The 18540-nt window shown below is 40.8% G+C and overlaps 1 protein-coding gene across 1 annotated transcript; it reads left to right on the top strand.

The window, feature by feature from the left end:
- Positions 1 to 1643: 1643 nt before the first annotated feature.
- On the top strand, positions 1644 to 16238 carry rrh (retinal pigment epithelium-derived rhodopsin homolog; the record flags this gene model as incomplete). Its single annotated transcript, XM_080750056.1, has 7 exons — positions 1644 to 1746; positions 5107 to 5297; positions 6860 to 6959; positions 8023 to 8176; positions 13513 to 13681; positions 15353 to 15531; positions 16127 to 16238. The coding sequence occupies 7 exons, from the start codon at positions 1644 to 1646 to the stop codon at positions 16236 to 16238; spliced, it is 1008 nt and encodes a 335-aa protein (XP_080606182.1).
- Positions 16239 to 18540: the final 2302 nt, after the last annotated feature.

Consider the following 18540-nt stretch of genomic DNA (forward strand, 5'->3'; position numbering starts at 1 on the left):
AAGATGGTAACTTATCTTTGTGGGTCTCTCTCCTCATTGGATGGAATTGGTAACCCAACCTGAAAACATAACTTAACCAGGGACAGGGACCCCCTTACAAACATAACTTAACCAGGGACAGGGACCCCCTTACAAACATAACTTAACCAGGAACAGGGACCCCCTTACAAAATGTGCGTTGTCAAAATGTCTCACGTTGTTTTTCCACAATTATTTGCACAGTTCTTGTAGATTGGCTGTTTTCAAATAGCCGCTGGTTTTTGATGCTATATTTATCTAATTTAACTAGGGACAACTTGAACCCACCTCAAGGGCCCCTTGGGGGTCCCTGGACCCCAAGTTTGAGAACCACTAACTTGCACTACCTTTTAAATGGTTAAAATCAAACTCTCTTTTGGGCCCAGATCAGCATTAAATGTCTTATGTCAGCCTCACGTTGGCAGCAGCTCCGGTTCCATGTGACAGAGGCAGCTAATCTGGGTTGTTTGGAGCCAGTGTCCATGTTGCATACCAACTAACAAAGTATGTCCTAATCCACTGATACTCAAGTGTTGGTTAGGGCACTGGTTCTCAATCTGTGGGTCGGGACCTTGGGGGTCCCCAAACTATTTTTTTTTTGACAGATGACTAACTTAATGTGCAACATTGTTTTCTCACTCAACAGTAAACAACCCAACAAGAAGTTTGTGTATAGAGGGTGTCTGCACATTTCTAAAGTTGCATTTTAAGGACTTTTTAACACCTCTAAAAGGGCAAATCAAACACAATTTGTCAAATATTAGAGGCAGAAATTGTGAAAATAGCAGATCTACTGTGCATGCTCACAGCGCCTCACAACACAAGGCGGGTGGAAAACAAATAGTCCCTTACAGTTCTCCAAGGTGGAAAGAAATGTAACAAGTTTTGTTTTGTGTGGATGTGCTTTTTTTCCATTGCATTCAAGCATTCAAGTGTAGTCGATCAAGTATTACTCAAGCATTGCCTGTGTAAATAATGCAAGTGTAAAGGCACACACTAGTTAAAATGGAACAGCATTTATAAAAGTGTCTTAAATGTACTTTAAATTAAGCGCAGTAATAGCCTACTACTTTTTCACCTGGACTGTAACTATTGAGGGTGTACAAATGGAACCAAATGGATTTAGAGTTGCAGACCCATAAGGGTTCATTTTTGGACCCCTGTTTGGTCCCCAGACCCCACGTTGGGAAATGGTCCTAATCTTCAGCACACAAATCCCCCCCCCCCCCCCCCCATTTGGAAGCCCCCGAAACCCACGTTTTAGGACCACCCAGTACCATTCAGTAACAACACTGACAGATTAGTTTCTTAGTTCCCCTTGTGTTCTCCACTATTTTCACAATTTTTTAGCTTTTCATTTTGTGTAGTTTTTTTTAAGGCCGCAAACGATATTAATTTACAGCTTTATGTTCTGTTTGATGTTAGTTTAGCTTTAAAACCTTTCTGAATAAGTTCCTTTCGTGTTTGAGTGTATTTTCAGTCTTTATGAGAGCCACAAACTTCAGTTTGGGTGATAGTTCTTAATTCTTTGCAACATTTCTTCGTTTTGCGTTTTTAGGGTGGTATTTTCTTCACTTTAGGTTCTATTTTGGCTTGACGTTTTGCCTTAAAAACATTTTTTAAAAATGGGTCTCGACTCTGGAGTGAACACGTCCGAACCGTACGGCGGGAAGAGTGCCTTCACACAAACGGAACACAACATCGTGGCGGGATACCTCATCACTGCAGGTGAGACATGTTAAACATAGTAGCTGGATACCTCATCACTGCAGGTGAGACATGTTAAACATAGTAGCTGGATACCTCATCACTGCAGGTGAGACATGTTAAACATAGTGGCTGATACCTCATCACTGCAGGTGAGACATGTTAAACATAGTGGCTGATACCTCATCACTGCAGGTGAGACATGTTAAACATAGTAGCTGGATACCTCATCACTGCAGGTGAGACATGTTAAACATAGTGGCTGATACCTCATCACTGCAGGTGAGACATGTTAAACATAGTGGCTGATACCTCATCACTGCAGGTGAGACATGGTAAAAGATAAGATAAGAAAACGTTATTGTCCATCACATTTTGCATAAAATGGAAAGTTGTCAGTGTTGTCAGTATACAACAATAAAACATACATAAAATACACAATGCATTAAAAACTATATAAAATGCATCCCATGACATAGCAACAGTGCAACAGTGATCAAGGGGTGTGGGGGTTGGAGCTATTCAAACATTTTCTTATTTCAAATCTCCACTGCAGTTGGCACAAATGATGTCTTATAACCCTTCTTCTTTGCTAGGGGTGTTAAACCAGGGGTCTTTCATTTTCAGGCCAAGGACCCCTTAGGCCAAGGACCCCTTATCTGAGAGAGAGAGATGAAGCAGGGACCCCCCTCCACATATTGTATAAATGTGTGATGCAGATTTTCCTCGATTTCACAGATAGATTCATAGACTTGTTTGACCGCACTGCCATCAGTCTATGTTGGATTTGTGTTTTAGTTAACTTGAATTTCACTCTGTACTTGGTCTGCTCTTTTTTACCTCTACACCAAACCTATTTGCCAAAAATAGCCGATCTACAAGCTCGTAGATCTGTTATTTTTTGGCTAAAGTTCTCCTCAGAATAGGGATGCGAGGGTTCAAGTTGTTCATTTAAAAGAATGATCCTATCACAAAGATTTGGAGGACCCGCTGTAGTAACTCTGAGGACCCCCTAGGGGTCCCGGACCCCCTGTTGAGGACCCCTGTGTTAAACAGTGGTGTAAAACGTACTTACATATTTTAAGTAAAAGTATCAATACTGCAATATAGAAAAGTCCGGATTTCAAAATGTACTTGAGTAAAAGTATGAACGTGTTGGCATCAAAATGTACTTAAAGCCTACCAAGGGTAAAAGTCCATAATGTTTGAAAATATTGCGGTCGCATTTACTATCAAAACCTCCACCGGCTGTCCGTCTGTCCGTCCGTCTGTCTGTCACACGTCACACTTTTGCCCTGCTCATATCTCCACAACCGTTGCCCCCATCCATGCCAAATTTTGCACACACACTCCTTACCTGCCAAACTACAACCTCCAAGGACCCCCGGAGCTCCAGGGACCCCCAGGTCCCTGGGGGACCCCCAGGTATAAAAAATGACCAAATGTGCAAAAATTACCACCCCAACGGGGCTGCTCACGGGTAATTCCTGGGGACCACCCACTCCTGGTGCTCCAGAACGGATGCAAAAGTGGTGGCGCCCCCAGTGGAGGACCCCCTCCACTGCAGCTCACATAAAATGCCGTACCTCGGGCTAGGAGCGTCCGGGAGAGACGGGGGCGGTACCTATTCGTCCACCAAGGCAACGCGGAGACCCCACCCCTCATTTCTCACATAGCCCTCTTCTAGCGCCACCTTCAGGCCGATTTTTAAAACACATTTTTGGACACTGCTCCTACAGTTTTTGCCCTAAAATCACGCAAATCGCTACACAGTATGTCTACACTCATCCCATCAACATGAATCTGTCCCATATAGCGCCACCTTCAGGACGATTTTTAAAAACACATTTTTGGACACTGCTCCTACAGATTTTGCCCTAAAAACACGAAAATCACCACACAGTATGTCTACACTCATGTCATCAACATGGATCAGGAAGATTTTGGAAAAACACATTTTTGCCCTATTTGTGGCAATAAGCGACCTACGGTCACTTATCTCCCGATTAGGGAGTCTTACTGGTGTATGTTTTATAATAGTATAATTTATATCTGCAAAATAACTAGTAACTAAAGTTTTCAAATAAATGTAGTGAAAGAATGTGGTATTTACCCCCATAGAAAGATGTGTCCACAACCCAAACATGAGTGCTTTATCTGTCGGGGGTCTACATGTTTATCCACCTCTTTAATAGACAGGAAATATGTTCAGGTTTGGATACCATGATCCAATCAGGAGAGAGAACTGGCTATACAGGAGGATGAACACATGACAATGGAAGTGATGACGCCAAAGAAATGAGCAGACACAATGTTTCTCTCTTGATTGGATGAAATTGGTAACATATCTGGAAAAGTATTTTCTGTATTAAAGAATGGCAGAGACAAGGAAGACTCCTGTCACTGAACTCTATGAGAATGATTAATATGACAATATAGTGCTTTAACTTTATAACAAACCAAAAATCACAGCATCTTTAATTAATATGAAATCAAGTGGTATTAAGCCTTATAATATTAAAATATACTTGAATGCAAATAGCCTGGCATGGCCAGATTAAATTATTATCACTGCGTAGACATTAGTGTGGAATATCTGTATGGAAGCTGCATTTCCAAGGGGCGGGTTAAAACATAAATAAATAAATGCCTCTGGTAATAAACATGCCCCATATTTGCATACTGAGCCCTGATTGGTCCCTCACTACTTTGGAGGGAGTGAAATCCAATCACAACTGAGCTGTTTGCAATGGCACATTTGTCTGGTTTCCAGGTTAAAATGCAAGTAGGTTACAGTATGTGTTGCTATTATTTGGGATTGACCCAAAAATGTTTGGAATGATTCTCAAACATTTTCATACCAAGGACCCCCAAATGTATACAGTATGTTACAGTGTTTTTTTTGGTACCAGTGAGATTGGGCCTGGAGCGCTTGTTTTGTAGTTCACCTTATGGGCACTGGGCAGTCCCCGGAAGGAGCCGGTGCCATGGCATTCGGTTCTTAAGCCGTGACGTAATTTTGTAGTCAGACAAACGCTGCGAGGCGTTGTGAGCTTGTAGATCAGCTATTTTCGGCAAAGAGGTTTGGTGTAGAGGGGAAAAAGAGCAGTGTATACAGGGTGAAAGGTCAAGTTTATTAAGTATTGATGGTTCAAGCCAAAATATCTTTTGTCTGCAAAATCAACTGTAGATTTAGTAGTAGGTGGGGTTGGCCGAAATAGCCTTTCTGTGTGGAGTCTGCATGTTCTCCCTGTGTCTTAGGTATACCGGTAGGTACCATTACAAAAAACATGCAGTAATCCTTGGCCTGAAAACATCGATGACCCCTGCTTGAAACGCTGTTTTATCTCTCCAGACTGTGTGTTTCCCTTGTTGTTCCAGGGGTCATCAGTCTATTCAGCAACATCGTGGTGCTGCTGATGTTCGTGAAGTTCAAGGAGCTGCGTACGGCCACCAACGCCATCATCATCAACCTGGCCTTCACCGACATCGGGGTGGCGGGCATCGGGTACCCCATGTCCGCCGCCTCCGACCTGCACGGCAGCTGGAAGTTTGGGTACGCCGGCTGCCAGGTGGGTGCGACGTGTAAAGTAACTAGTAAGACGCTAGCCTGATTTCAGACTCTGCGCTGAGCTTGAGTCTGACATTGTCCCATTGACAAGAGATTTCAAAGGGGAGGGGATTTGAAATGTGAAATTCCCAATCACAAGAGATCTGGTGGGAGGGGTTGTGTTTGACTTGTGTGTACACAAAAACATTCCCCCCTCCCCCTCCCCTCTATGACAGGCATCAAACAGGTTGTTGTCTTTGATGCTAACGAGGTAAGCCCAAACATGCTTACTCAGTTATTCGTTATGTGAAAGTCCTATGACATCTATGACATCTGACATCATACATACAATCGCTTTTATGCCCATAAATGGAGATGCTTGTCTGCAGAACCAGCCACACAGATATGGGCTGTCATGGCCATCTGTCTTGACCATATATGGATTCTGTTAGTGTGGTATGTGGCCGATGTGGCCTCCATATATGGGCATTCCCATATGAAGTCCTGTTAGACATGGGCCTAATATTGATGACATCAGGGATCTCCATGTATGGGCATAAAAGGGATTCTGTTTGTGTGACATCACAGTGAAGTCAGAGTGTGATGTCCGAGCGGTTCCCCTGACATCACAGTGATGTCACAGTGATGTGTCAGGGGAACCACAGTGTCAGGCGTTATAGACAGAGATACGGACAAGCTGTGACTGTTCACATACTAAACTGATCAGTGAGCATGTAAATCGGCTATTTTCACAATTTCTGCCTCTAGTATTTGACAATTTGGCTAACCCCCCCCCCCCCACAGGTTGAGAACCACTGACCCAGCGAACACACTGGGTCAAGCATCGGAACGCTGAGGCACAGCTCAAAAATGCTATAAAAAATAGAGAAAAAGTAGTGGACGGAGTACAGAGCCCTGGGGGACACCGGTCAATGAAGTTAAGTTCCGGGTAGTTAAAAGCAGAACAACAGCACATACATGACTATGTCACATGATTAAAGTATGTTTTGCTTCAAATGCAGATTCTTTCAGATTACCTCACAGTTATTTGGCCCATGTGACTTTAATCTGGCCTCAGCCCTTGAGCTCACGAACCAGTTGTTTTATTAGAGCCTTGGGATTGGACAGGGTTTTCATTGTGCAACGCCAACGTTAGCATTGTTTATTTACTGCAAAGTGGGGTTTGAAAATAGCAGATCTACGACGCGTCGTAAGGTTTTAGATCTGCTATTTTCCAAAGGATTGTGAACAAAATAAAAAATAAAAAAAATAAAATAAAATAAATAAAAATGAAAATGATTATGTCCCATGAACTATATTTATGCAAATTAGTGCTGCATATACATGATCATACATGTTTCGTGATGTTTGGTTGTGAACCCATGAAGACATTGAGAATGTTTTCTAAAACAGATGTATTCATTCATATCACTGCAGTTTTAACAAAAAAAGAACGAAAAGAAAAAAAAAGGTTTGTAGATCTCTGCAGCTCTGAACATCTCCTTTATAATGATTGTTTTTCTGCATGTTGTTTTGTAGATCTATGCTATAATGATTGTTTTTGTGCATCATGTTGTCTTGTAGATCTACGCAGCTCTGAACATCTTCTTTGGAATGGCCAGTATCGGCCTGCTGACGGTGGTGGCTATCGACCGCTACCTGACCATCTGCAGACCAGACCTCAGTAGGATACCAGTGTTCATTTCCTAGACCAGTGGTTCTCAACCTTTTCAGGCTGTGACCCCCAAAATAATCATATTTCAACTGCGGACCCTAACCCTAACCCTAAATAAAATTAATAATTTGACTAAAAACTAAAAACAAAAGAAAGTAGTCTATATCCTTGTTTACAGATGGCTGGAAGTGTTCCACAAGTGTTGCGCTGGGCGTCTCCCCAGCACGACACGGTCGCCATGGAAAACAAGGAAGTGCTGATTAGATAGAATCCATTTTATGATACTACGTCGTCTATTTCTCGCTTAAAATATTTTTAAAAACATTCTTAAGAGCAACGTTTAGTTCTAAATGTCGCTGTGTGTTTGTTTACATGGCTGACATGTTGGATACAGCACACGATTCACGCAGTGCAGCTTGACTGCAGCAGGTGCTCTGAGTCTTTGATTAGGCAGCGGTCTGTTATAGAGCGGAGCGGTCTGTTATCAGGGAATATCAGACCTCTGATTTAATCGATTGACCAATCAGAATCAAGCATTCAAACAAGCCGGGTAATAATAAAAAATAATAGATACTAATGAATTCATATTCCAGGTCAGGTGACGACAGTATGTGCACACATAACAACTAATGATAAATAATACATTATTAACCCATTTAGACCTGGAATTATTTTATACTATAGCAGATATACAAGCTCAAGATTTTAGACCTGCTATTTTTGAATAGTCGTGAAAATGTGTGCAAATCTTTGAATATATGCATTTTCTTTAAGCGAACATTTGTAACTCAAATTTTGCTTCTGGGGGTCCCTGGAACTAAATACTTTCAGATGGGGGTCTGCGGCCAAATACATATCATTTTGGGGGTCCTTCACATGAAAAGGTTTGAGAACTACTGACATAGAAACATGCTCTAGAAGACATTTATAGAATTGGGTCAATATTTTCAAACACTTTTTTCACAATCTTTCAAAAATAGCAGATCTACAAGCTTGAGCTTGTAGATCTGTCTATTTTTCAATAGTTAAAGCATAAAACAATGTTTAAAGTGCTAATGCATTGATATTCCAGGTCAGAAGATGACGGTGCGGTCCTATGCGCTGCTCATCGTGTCAGCATGGATCAATGCAGTGTTCTGGTCGACCATGCCTGTTGTAGGCTGGGCAGGCTACGCTCCCGACCCCACCGGAGCCACCTGCACCATCGACTGGAGGAACAACGATATGTGAGTAGTGATAGATTCTCTGCCTATAATAGTCAAATACAGTGGCGTCAGTTCAACGAAATGTTGCCTAACCTAGCAACAGGCATGATGAATTTATTTTAAGAAGTACATTTTATTTTATTTCCCTCTGGAGCCAAGGTACCTTACCAATTGATGTGGTAACCGGTCACTTCAGGATGATTGGCAATTACATCTACTATGTTAAATATTTTCTGGGGGAGGACCCCCAGATGAGAAGTCATTATTAAGGATGTCTTACTTTGCTTCAGTCATCAAATTTGTTGTCATTTTAAGGCTGAAATTGTACCCATGCTAGTAAAGCCTGATAAAAGTATCAAACATGCACAAAATGCAACAGAACACAGGAAAATATATATGTTAAGAAGTTTTGGGGGAGGTCCACCAGACTCCGGTTGGAGAGTTCCGCGCACCCCCTAAAAAACAAATATCCTGGATTCTCCTGGACTGGTCCAATGTTGACAGGCCTGCTCATTGGCGAGGTGTCCTAGCAAGTTGATTTGGCGAGTTGGATTTATGGCGAAGTTCATTGATGTACAACAACTCAACTCCTCTACAATAACAAGTGCTTGCCAGGGTCAGGGGGGGGGGGGTCCCCAGTTCAAATAAGATTATTTTGAGGGGTCCGGAAAATGTTGACTATGTCACGTCCGCACCGCGGACCTGGGACAGTGACTGTCCACTTTGGACTATAATGATATGTTTCTGACGACTGTCCATGTTATTCATTGGACTTATAATGCTATGTTTCTGTCATTCAGCATATTCTGGAGTTGTCACAGACTTTGGGCATTGACTGTCCTTATTTAGGTTTTGGAGTCTTAAGTTGTTTCTGACCTATCAGTATGTTCTGTTCTGTAGTTCTGTATTTGTCTAGGTTTACTCTTCTGTTTGGTTTTGGTTTCTGTAAGGCCGCGCTCACACATGTGCGTCACGCATCATCATCTTATCGTCTGAGAATGGCCACTGGGAGCGCCGTACTAATGCATTGTCAATGGAAGGTTGTTTGGTTTTTTGTCGTTGCCGTGTCTCTAGCTCAACCACAGCCTGTACGCTCTTGAAGAGACACGGCAACGACAGAACACCAAACAACCTTGCATTAAGAATGCATTAGTACGGCGCTCCCAGTGGCCATTCTCAGACGATAAGATGATGATGCGTGACGCAGATGTCTGTACGGCGCCTTACTGTTTTACCTCAGTACTCGTCTGTATCTTATTTTGTAGTATTGTTCTGAGTCTTCCTGTCAGTCCCTGTAGTTTTGTTTACCTGCCTTGTCTCACCTCCCTTTGATTAGTTATGTTCTCCACCTGTACCCTGTTGGTCCCTCAGCCAATCCTAGTGTTGATTTGTCTTTGAGTTCACCTGTAGTTACCCCCTGTCTATTTAAGTCCTGTGTCTGCATAGTTTCCCTGTTGGTCCGTAGACCTGTGGTGGTGTGAGTTTGTGCCTGTGGAGATGTTTAGTTCTGCTATTTAACTCTGCTTAGTTATAATAAATCCTTTGAGTTGAACTTCCTGCCTTCTAGTCTGCTTCTGGGTCCTGCCCGTTACTCATTCCTGACAGACTACCTTTTTATCACTGACGAAAACGAAATAAAAACGAAGCTATGATGACTAGACTAAATATGTTGACAATTTCGTGGCAAATACAACTATATGCTTGTAGGGACTAGTGGAGACTCTTTGACGATAGCAGATCTACAAGCTCACAATGCGTTTGCTCTGTGACGCGTTGTGAGCTTGTGGATATTTTCAGCACGCAACCAAGTGTAAAATCTGCCATGACAATAAGGCATGCCAAAATAATGATTTGTTGACAAAATCAACTGTAGATTTAGTCGACTAAAATGTTATGATATTTAGTTGTCTAAAACTAGACAAAAAGTACACATTTTATTCAAATGACTATAGTAGAACAACATTAAAATCTGTAGTCAACATGAACACTGCATTCCAGTGGTGTAGATTTAAATGGTAAATGGTGCATTTATATACAGAATAAAATGATGCATTCATTTACAGAGATTGTGCATTACATTCACCCATTCATACACAGATGGCGGAGGAAACCATGCAAGGCACCAAACTGTTCACTGGGAGCAACTAGGGGTTCAGAGTCTTGCTCAAGAACTCTAAAGGCCCATTCCCACTGGGCCAGATAACAGAGAACAATCTCTTTCTCCAGATAAAAAAAATCTTTCTCCATTCAAGTGGATGGTAAGATACAGATAAAAAAAAAAAAAAAAAACTGTCACAGATATTTTATTTATCTGTAACTTACCATCCACTTGAATGGAGAAAGATATTTTTTTATCCGTTATCTGGCCCAGTGGGAATGGGCCTGGACTCACAGAATCGAATTGGGAACCCATAGGGAACCCTCTGTGTTCTCATGACGGTTTCTCTACCCCTGAGCCACTGCCGCCCCCATTTACTCAAGTACTGTACTTAAGTACAATTCGGAGGTATTTGCACTTTACTTGAGTAGGCTATTTCCAATTTCCAATACTTTTACTTCTACTCCACTACGTTTATTTGAAAACTTTAGTTACTAGTATAGTTTGCAGATATAAATGATTGCATTATAAAACATATATTAACTCTTATACTGCTTTGGACGTTCCCGTTCGCCCCAATTCTCGAGGTCGCGCCGCGCCAATACGGCCGTTCGTTCGTTTACCTTTTTGATGATGTCCATAAGCTGATGAGGAGTCGCGCCGCCGTGTACTGTAATCACATCGTCCGCAGTGATGGTCTTAAAAATCCATTATTTGTTAACATCAACGGAGACCAATTATCTTCTGTGTTGATTTTCTCTGGCCCTGAGGCTCTGTGGCCATAGAGTGCTCTCAATGTATGGCAAGTGAGACCGGCCAAATTCACATTAATGGCATGACGCCGCCCTCTGCTGCCTGGTCTGCGAAAGTGCAGACCAGGCACTTCAAAAAAAAAAAAAAAAAAAAAAAGAATGTCTATCTATCTACTATAACGTCGCAAAGGTAAGCCGCTTTTTGATGGCACCAGACCCAATAAATAAATAAATAATCTGGCAGGGAAAAAGTTAATCCACTTTAGCCCTATTTTATACTTTGGCTACAAGCTCACAATGCGTCACAATGCGACACGTTGTGAGCTTGTAGATCTGCTATTTTCAAAATGTTGTAGCCTACTTTTACTTTTGGTACTTTTGCACTTTTACTCAAGTACATTTTGAATTCCTGACTTTTACTTGTAACAGAGCATTTCTACAGTGCACTGCAGTATTGACACTTTTACTTAAGTAAAAAAAAAAGTACTTTTCTCCACCACTGCCGCATCCAACAGGTCCTTCGTCAGCTACACCATGGCAGTGATAGTTGTGGGCTCGCCTATAAGGCGAGCACACTTTAGATATTGTCATTATTTCTATACTAGGCAGGCAGTCAGTGCAAGTATCAAAAAACTTCGGTTCCTTTCTACTCCTACATACTTAGTGAGAAAATGAAAATAAAAACATCAATGTGTTCAGCTTACTGTGGCGACGTGTGCTATTACTTTTTACAGCAATCGGCCAAATGGTGGCGCTGTAGGAAGCCTTCGAAAGTGCGAACTTTGAACAGGTATAGCTCATGCTGTGTTTGAGGTAAAGCCATGAAACCTGTATACACGTATGCGTCTCCTCATGCCGAACAACTTTTACGCTCTGACTTTTGACCTTTGACCTTTAGATCTCCCACAATTTGGAATTATATGAAAAACAGTAAAAATCTATCTCCTCCTGGGTTTTTTTCGTTACGCGCACAAAACTTTTTTCACATGAACTTTGGACCAATACGGTCAGATTTATCTCGGCGGATTTCTTTTAAAGTGAAATATCATTTTTTAATAATTCAATAAATATTGCGGTTTTATGCAAATTATTCTTCTGCCTCTAAATCATGCATGCAAAGTTACACGTTCATGGCATTTGGCAAAGATGTGGAGGGTTAGTCAAAGTATCACTGAAACCAATTTTATTCCAATCGGCCAAAGGGGGGCGCTATACGAAGCGTTTGAAAATTCAAACTTCAAACGGGCATAAGTCATGACTCGTTTCGTTTGAAGACATGCAACTTGTTACACGCGTGCTTTGACTCAAGCGGAAGACATCTGTGTCGTTGTTAAGTAAGCTCCGCCCTTCGATTTTCCGCCACTTTGAGCAGTTTGTAAAACGCGTAAACCCGATTTTATTCTGGAATTTTCGCGTCACGTGCACAAAACATTTTTTTACATGAACTTTGGACCGATATCTAAAGATCTGTCAGATCGGATTTCTTTAACATTGAAACATGCTTTTTTAAATAATTCAAACAATATTGCATTTTTATGCAAATTATTCTTCTGCCTCTAAAACATACAAGCAAAGTCACATTTTCATGACAAAATAGTGTAGAGGGTTAGTTCAAATATCACTGAAACCAATCTTACCCCAAATGGCCAAAGGGGGGCGCTATATAATTTTGAGCAGTTTGTAAAACGCTTAAACCCGTTTTTATTCTAGGATTTTTTTGGCAATTTGCATGAAACATTCTACACGCAATCTAAGGACCTTTATCTAACATGCCTATGAAGTGCACACAAAAAATTATAAAATAATAATAATAAATATAGCTGCAAGCAGCGATAAAGTGTCCAAAGCCAAAAACACCTCAAATCATGAACACAGCCTGGGATGTGCGTGAAATCTTGCAAGCACATTCCCAATAGGTCAAGGAACAGATACCAACCTTCTCACATTGGCCTGTTATAGCGCCACCAGCGGGTCAACTTTTGCACAACACATTTTTGGAACAAAATGGACCAATCTTTGACGTCAGTAACGTCAAAGAGAGCACTGCCTGCGATCTTGACATTTTGTGCTTTTATAGCCATTGTTTTCCGGCTTGAAGCGAGCCCACAATTGTTTCGAAGGAACAATATTGTTCTAGTTATCTATTATTATTATTCTATTATCCAACAGGTCATTCGTCAGCTACACCATGGCGGTGATAGTTATCTATTATTATTATTCTATTATCCAACAGGTCATTCGTCAGCTACACCATGGCAGTGATAGTTATCTATTATTATTCTATTATCCAACAGGTCATTCGTCAGCTACACCATGGCGGTGATAGTTATCTATTATTATTATTCTATTATCCAACAGGTCATTCGTCAGCTACACCATGGCAGTGATAGTTATCTATTATTATTATTATTATTATTATTCTATTATCCAACAGGTCCTTCGTCAGCTACACCATGGCGGTGATAGTTATCTATTATTATTATTATTATTATTCTATTATCCAACAGGTCATTCGTCAGCTACACCATGGCGGTGATAGCGGTGAACTTCGTGGTTCCTCTGTCGGTGATGTTCTACTGCTACTACAACGTGTCTCTGACCATGGCCAGGTTCAGAGCCTCCAACTGTCTGGACAGCCTCAACATAGACTGGTCCGACCAGATGGACGTCACCAAGGTAAGCCAGGGGGTTCTCAAACTATTTTTACTCGGGGAAGGGGAACCCCCGTAAATAACCTTTTCATCCACGGCACCCCTGGTCACGTTGTGACGCGTTGTGAGCTTGAAGATCTGATATTTTTAGTTGGCTGTAGATGGAAAAAGAACTCGTCAAGTACAGTGCAAATCAGGTCTGTTTTGCTAAGCATAGAGAAGTGATATTGATGAATTCCAAATATTATCAGATTATTCTGAGGTACCCCTGCTAAAAATAGCCGATCTACAAGCTCACAACGCCTGTGCTGTGAGGCGGTGTTAATGCTTTAACTATTGCAAAATAGCAGATATACAAGCTCACAGCATGGCACCGAGTGCGATTTTCTAAGTTCAAAGTTTTTAATGAGTACCTGAGACGAATAACAGTCTAAGTCCATATTTTTAAATTTTGGATAAAGATATTTTTTTGATTTACCAGACTGTAAACCACAAGCTAGAAGTTTTTAATCTTTTAAAGTCTTAATGTACTCCCCTCTCATTTTGTTGAATTAGATTTGTTTTACTTAAATCATATATATTTAAAAACAGTATATCTCCAGCTGTTTGTGGAACAACAAAAAGTCCGTACAAGCAATATTCAGCAGACAAAGGAAGCAGATAACATTAAAACCGTCAATTAAACAAAATGAGGGGAGATTGCATTAACAATTTAACAGATTAAAAATTACTAGTTTGTGGTTTACAGTCTGGTAAATCCAAAAATATATATATTCAAAAAAATCAAACCTCGGTTCGAAGTGAAGCGGTGAATCTTAGTATAGAATTGTCTGGAGAGCCGGTATGACAGCCGGTAAAAAAATATATATAAAAAATCCTGCTTGCTGGTCTTTTAGTTGTTTGTCAACTGCATCCCTCTATAATTATTTCAGTTTCCCAGGTCTGTTATCTGGCCCTGCTGCTTTCCCATTTTTCAGCTGTTGTACAGCTTTCCTGATCTCCTCTCTTCTGGGTATGTCACAGGTGATGGGGAAGTCGGTCTGTGCTGGTTGGATTAGCATTAGTTGTGGATGCAGTAGGTGAGAACTATTGGATGTTCAGGACAGATAAAACCTGAAGGCCAAATTATCATGTGAAGCTTGACCATCCTCAAAGTATCCATTCATCTGACTGGGAGGGACACCGCACACATATTCTGGACGTACAGGACAGATAAAGGCTATTCATTCTGAACTGAAATGACCATATATGGACATGGGACACACATTTTGCTTTTTGAAAAAGCCTATTCATTCTGGACTGATATTGTGCACGTACGGGACAGGGAAAACCTGTTCATTCTGGCCTGGAGTGGCCATATATGGACATGAGGTGACATACATTGTGTTTTTGAAAAACCCTGTTCATTCTGGACTGAGATCACCATATATGGTAATTAAACGGACATTCTGTTTTTGAAAAAGCCTGTTCATTCTGGACTGAAATGACCATATATGGGCGTGATATACACAAAGCCACTCATAGGAAGCGGTTTTCACCGCTTGAAAAATCAAATATGGACTTGTACTGTTATTCGTCTCAGGTATTTTGTCGAAACATTTTAAGTGCCCCAAATCTTGTGTGGGAGTCCCTGGCACAGCACATTTTCAGAATCATATTATCATTAATATTATTATTGTTGTTGTTGTTGCTGCAGATGTCCATCGTGATGATCGTCATGTTCCTGGTAGCCTGGTCTCCTTACTCCATCGTGTGTCTGTGGGCCTCGTTTGGAGACCCCAAGACCATCCCTGCCCCCATGGCCATCATCGCCCCGCTGTTTGCCAAGTCCTCCACCTTCTACAACCCCTGCATCTACGTTGTAGCCAATAAGAAGTGAGTGTCCATAACCTGCGTCTATGTTTTAGCCAATAAGAAGTGAGTGTCCATAACCTGCATCTATGTTGTAGCCAATAAGAAGTGAGTGGCCATAACCTGCATCTACGTTGTAGCCAATAAGAAGTGAGTGGCCATAACCTGCATCTATGTTGTAGCCAATAAGAAGTGAGTGGCCATAACCTGCATCTATGTTGTAGCCAATAAGAAGTGAGTGGCCATAACCTACATCTATGTTGTAGCCAATAAGAAGTGAGTGGCCATAACCTGCATCTATGTAGTAGCCAATAAGAAGTGGGTTTCTATAACCTGCCTTTTTGTTGTGGCCAATAACAAGTGAGTGTTTACGACCTGTATCTATTATACCAGTTACCAATCACTGGCCAGATGGCAAAGAATTGGCGCGACCTCGCCCTTTAGGGCAAGGTCGCATGTCGCCCTGAGGCGTCTTACTAGTAATAATAATAATAACATTGCAGCCATTTGGAACACAGGTTCTTTTCCCTATTTTCTGAAAAGTATCAGTGGTTCCACCCAACAGCAACAATAGAAAGTATGTGGAGAGGCTGACAGTGTTGTATCCCATCCTTGGCAGGTTCAGGAGAGCCATCACAGGAATGGTCCGATGTCAAACCAGACAGCGAATCACAATCAACAACCAGGTTCCCATGACAACAACCTCCTCCCAGCTTCCTCTGACCCAATGAGCAAAGACTGCCTCAGAATGTCATATTTAATATCCACCCTCAGGGGGGTCACAAGGGGGGGGGGGGGGGGGGGGGGGGGGACTGAGTTACTAGTGTCCAAGGTGGAGGGGCCCTAATTATTTTATACTTTAGCTATTGAAAAATAACAGATATACAAGCTCACAGCACAGCACAGAGTGCCGCACTGACTTTTTTGTGCAAATCTTTGAATATATGTATTTTTTAAGCGAACATTTGTAACTCAAATTTTGCTTCTGGGGGGTCCCTGGAACTATAAATATTTTAAGATGGTGGTCCGTCACATGACAATGTTTGAGCACCACATAGAAACATAGGTTTTTCCAAAAACCTTAGGATTTGAAAAATTCAAAGACTTGCACAAATGTTCACGGTTTTTCAAAAATAGCAGATCTACAAGCTTGCAGCGCGGCACTCTCGGTGCCGCGCTGTGAGCTTGTATATCTGCTATTTTTCAATAGTTAAAGCACACAATGTGAGTGAATCCTTGTACCCAGGGCCCAGAACTTGGTGTAACACCCCTGCACATCAGTGTTTTTGTTTGTTCTTGCAGTTTCAACTTCATGTCTGAAAAGTTGTACTGTATTTTATTTGTATTTTTCAATGTCAGGCCAGAATTCTGAGATGTTGTCTTACAATTGAAACTTTATAAACTCTTTGAGTTAAAGAGTCAGATTTGCTAGCGAGAGAGCTGTATTGGGCTGGTTTCCCAAATATCTTACTGTACTAAGCTAAGACCATTGTAAGTCATACCATTATATAAGTAAGGCCATAGTAATAGATAAAAATAGCTTGATATGAATAATTTAACCACATGAACTCTCGCATCCATGTTCTGGGCATTTAATAATAGGCAAACACGTTTGTAAATCTTTGGCTAAGTTCTCCATTAACCACCTTGTTTACTTTGTTATAGCATAGCCTATCTAACATATAACACCACGCGTTGCAGTGCGACACGTTGTGAAATATTTGCTATTTGTCATAAGCTATAGTGCAAGCTAACAATGTGGCACAGTGTGACACTAGGTGCTTGTACATGTTTTTTTCCTTTCTTTTTTAAGTTTTTTTTTCTTATTTTTTTTTTTTTAGAATGTTCCCCTATTTTGAATATTTGCATGTTTTTGCAGAATGTTTGCCTATAGATCTATCTGCAGAATGTTGGTATATTAGTGAACTTCCCAGAATAGGGATGCTAGACTTCTTGTATCTAAAGTTGTGTGTGTGTGTCAATTCATATAACCCTACACCCCCCAAAAATTACACAGAAAATAGATGTAATCTCATGGTGCCCCCTTCTGGTTTAACCAGTTAGTGCACATACCTGAAAATAGAAGATCCAAACACCTCACATCATTGCTGTGAGCTTGTAGATCTGCTATTTTCACTACTTTAGTGCAACACTCTTGTTGTCAGTGATAGAAAAAGTACTCAAATATTTTACTTGAGGAAAAGTATCAATACTGCAACTCTGTAATTTAAAGTTTATTTGAGTAAATTGAAGTACTTAAATTAGTAAAGTAAATTATTGGTATCAAAATGTACTTAAAGTACCAAAAGTATGCAGATTGTTCCATTTCACACGTTTCCACATGTATGAAATGTATACAAATCTTTTGCAAATAGCAGATCTGCAAGCTCACAATGTGTTGCATCACCACAGTTTTCTACCCAGTGAGCACAAGGTCTTGGGTTCAAATCCAACACCCTTCTTTTCTCATGTGTCTCCTCTCTCTCTGCTCTTGGTTTTCTGTCACTGACATATGTGAAATAAAACTTTAAAAGTTAAAATAAAAGTAAAAAAAAAAAAAACTAAATGTAATCCTCAGGCATTTTGTGTCCAAAATCCGTTGCTGTGAAACCATTGACCCAGTGGGTCAGTGTAAATTTGAAAAGCAAAAAACAATATATATATATATATATATATATATATTTAGTTGGTTTTAGACATATTTGAGTCGTCTGAAATGTTTTACATTTAGTGTAGTTTTAGTCGACTAAATCTACAGTTGATTTATTCAACTAAAATGTATGTTGACGGGCCTTGATGCCATCGTAATATCTGATTTATACTTAGCTACGTATGTGTGCCGAAAATTGCCGATCTTCAAGCTCACAACGCGCCAACACGTCTTTTTGACATTCTTTGACAAAGTTAACTTGACCTTTCACTATGTACTTGGTCTGCTCTTTTTTTTTACCTCTACACTAAAGACCAAACCTATTTGCTGAAAATAGCTGATCTACAAGCTCTTGTAGATCTGCTGTTTTGGCTCAGAATAGG

The sequence above is a fragment of the Nannobrachium achirus genome (genome assembly GCF_963921795.1).
Source record: "Nannobrachium achirus genome assembly, chromosome: 20".
NCBI lineage: Eukaryota > Metazoa > Chordata > Actinopteri > Myctophiformes > Myctophidae > Nannobrachium > Nannobrachium achirus.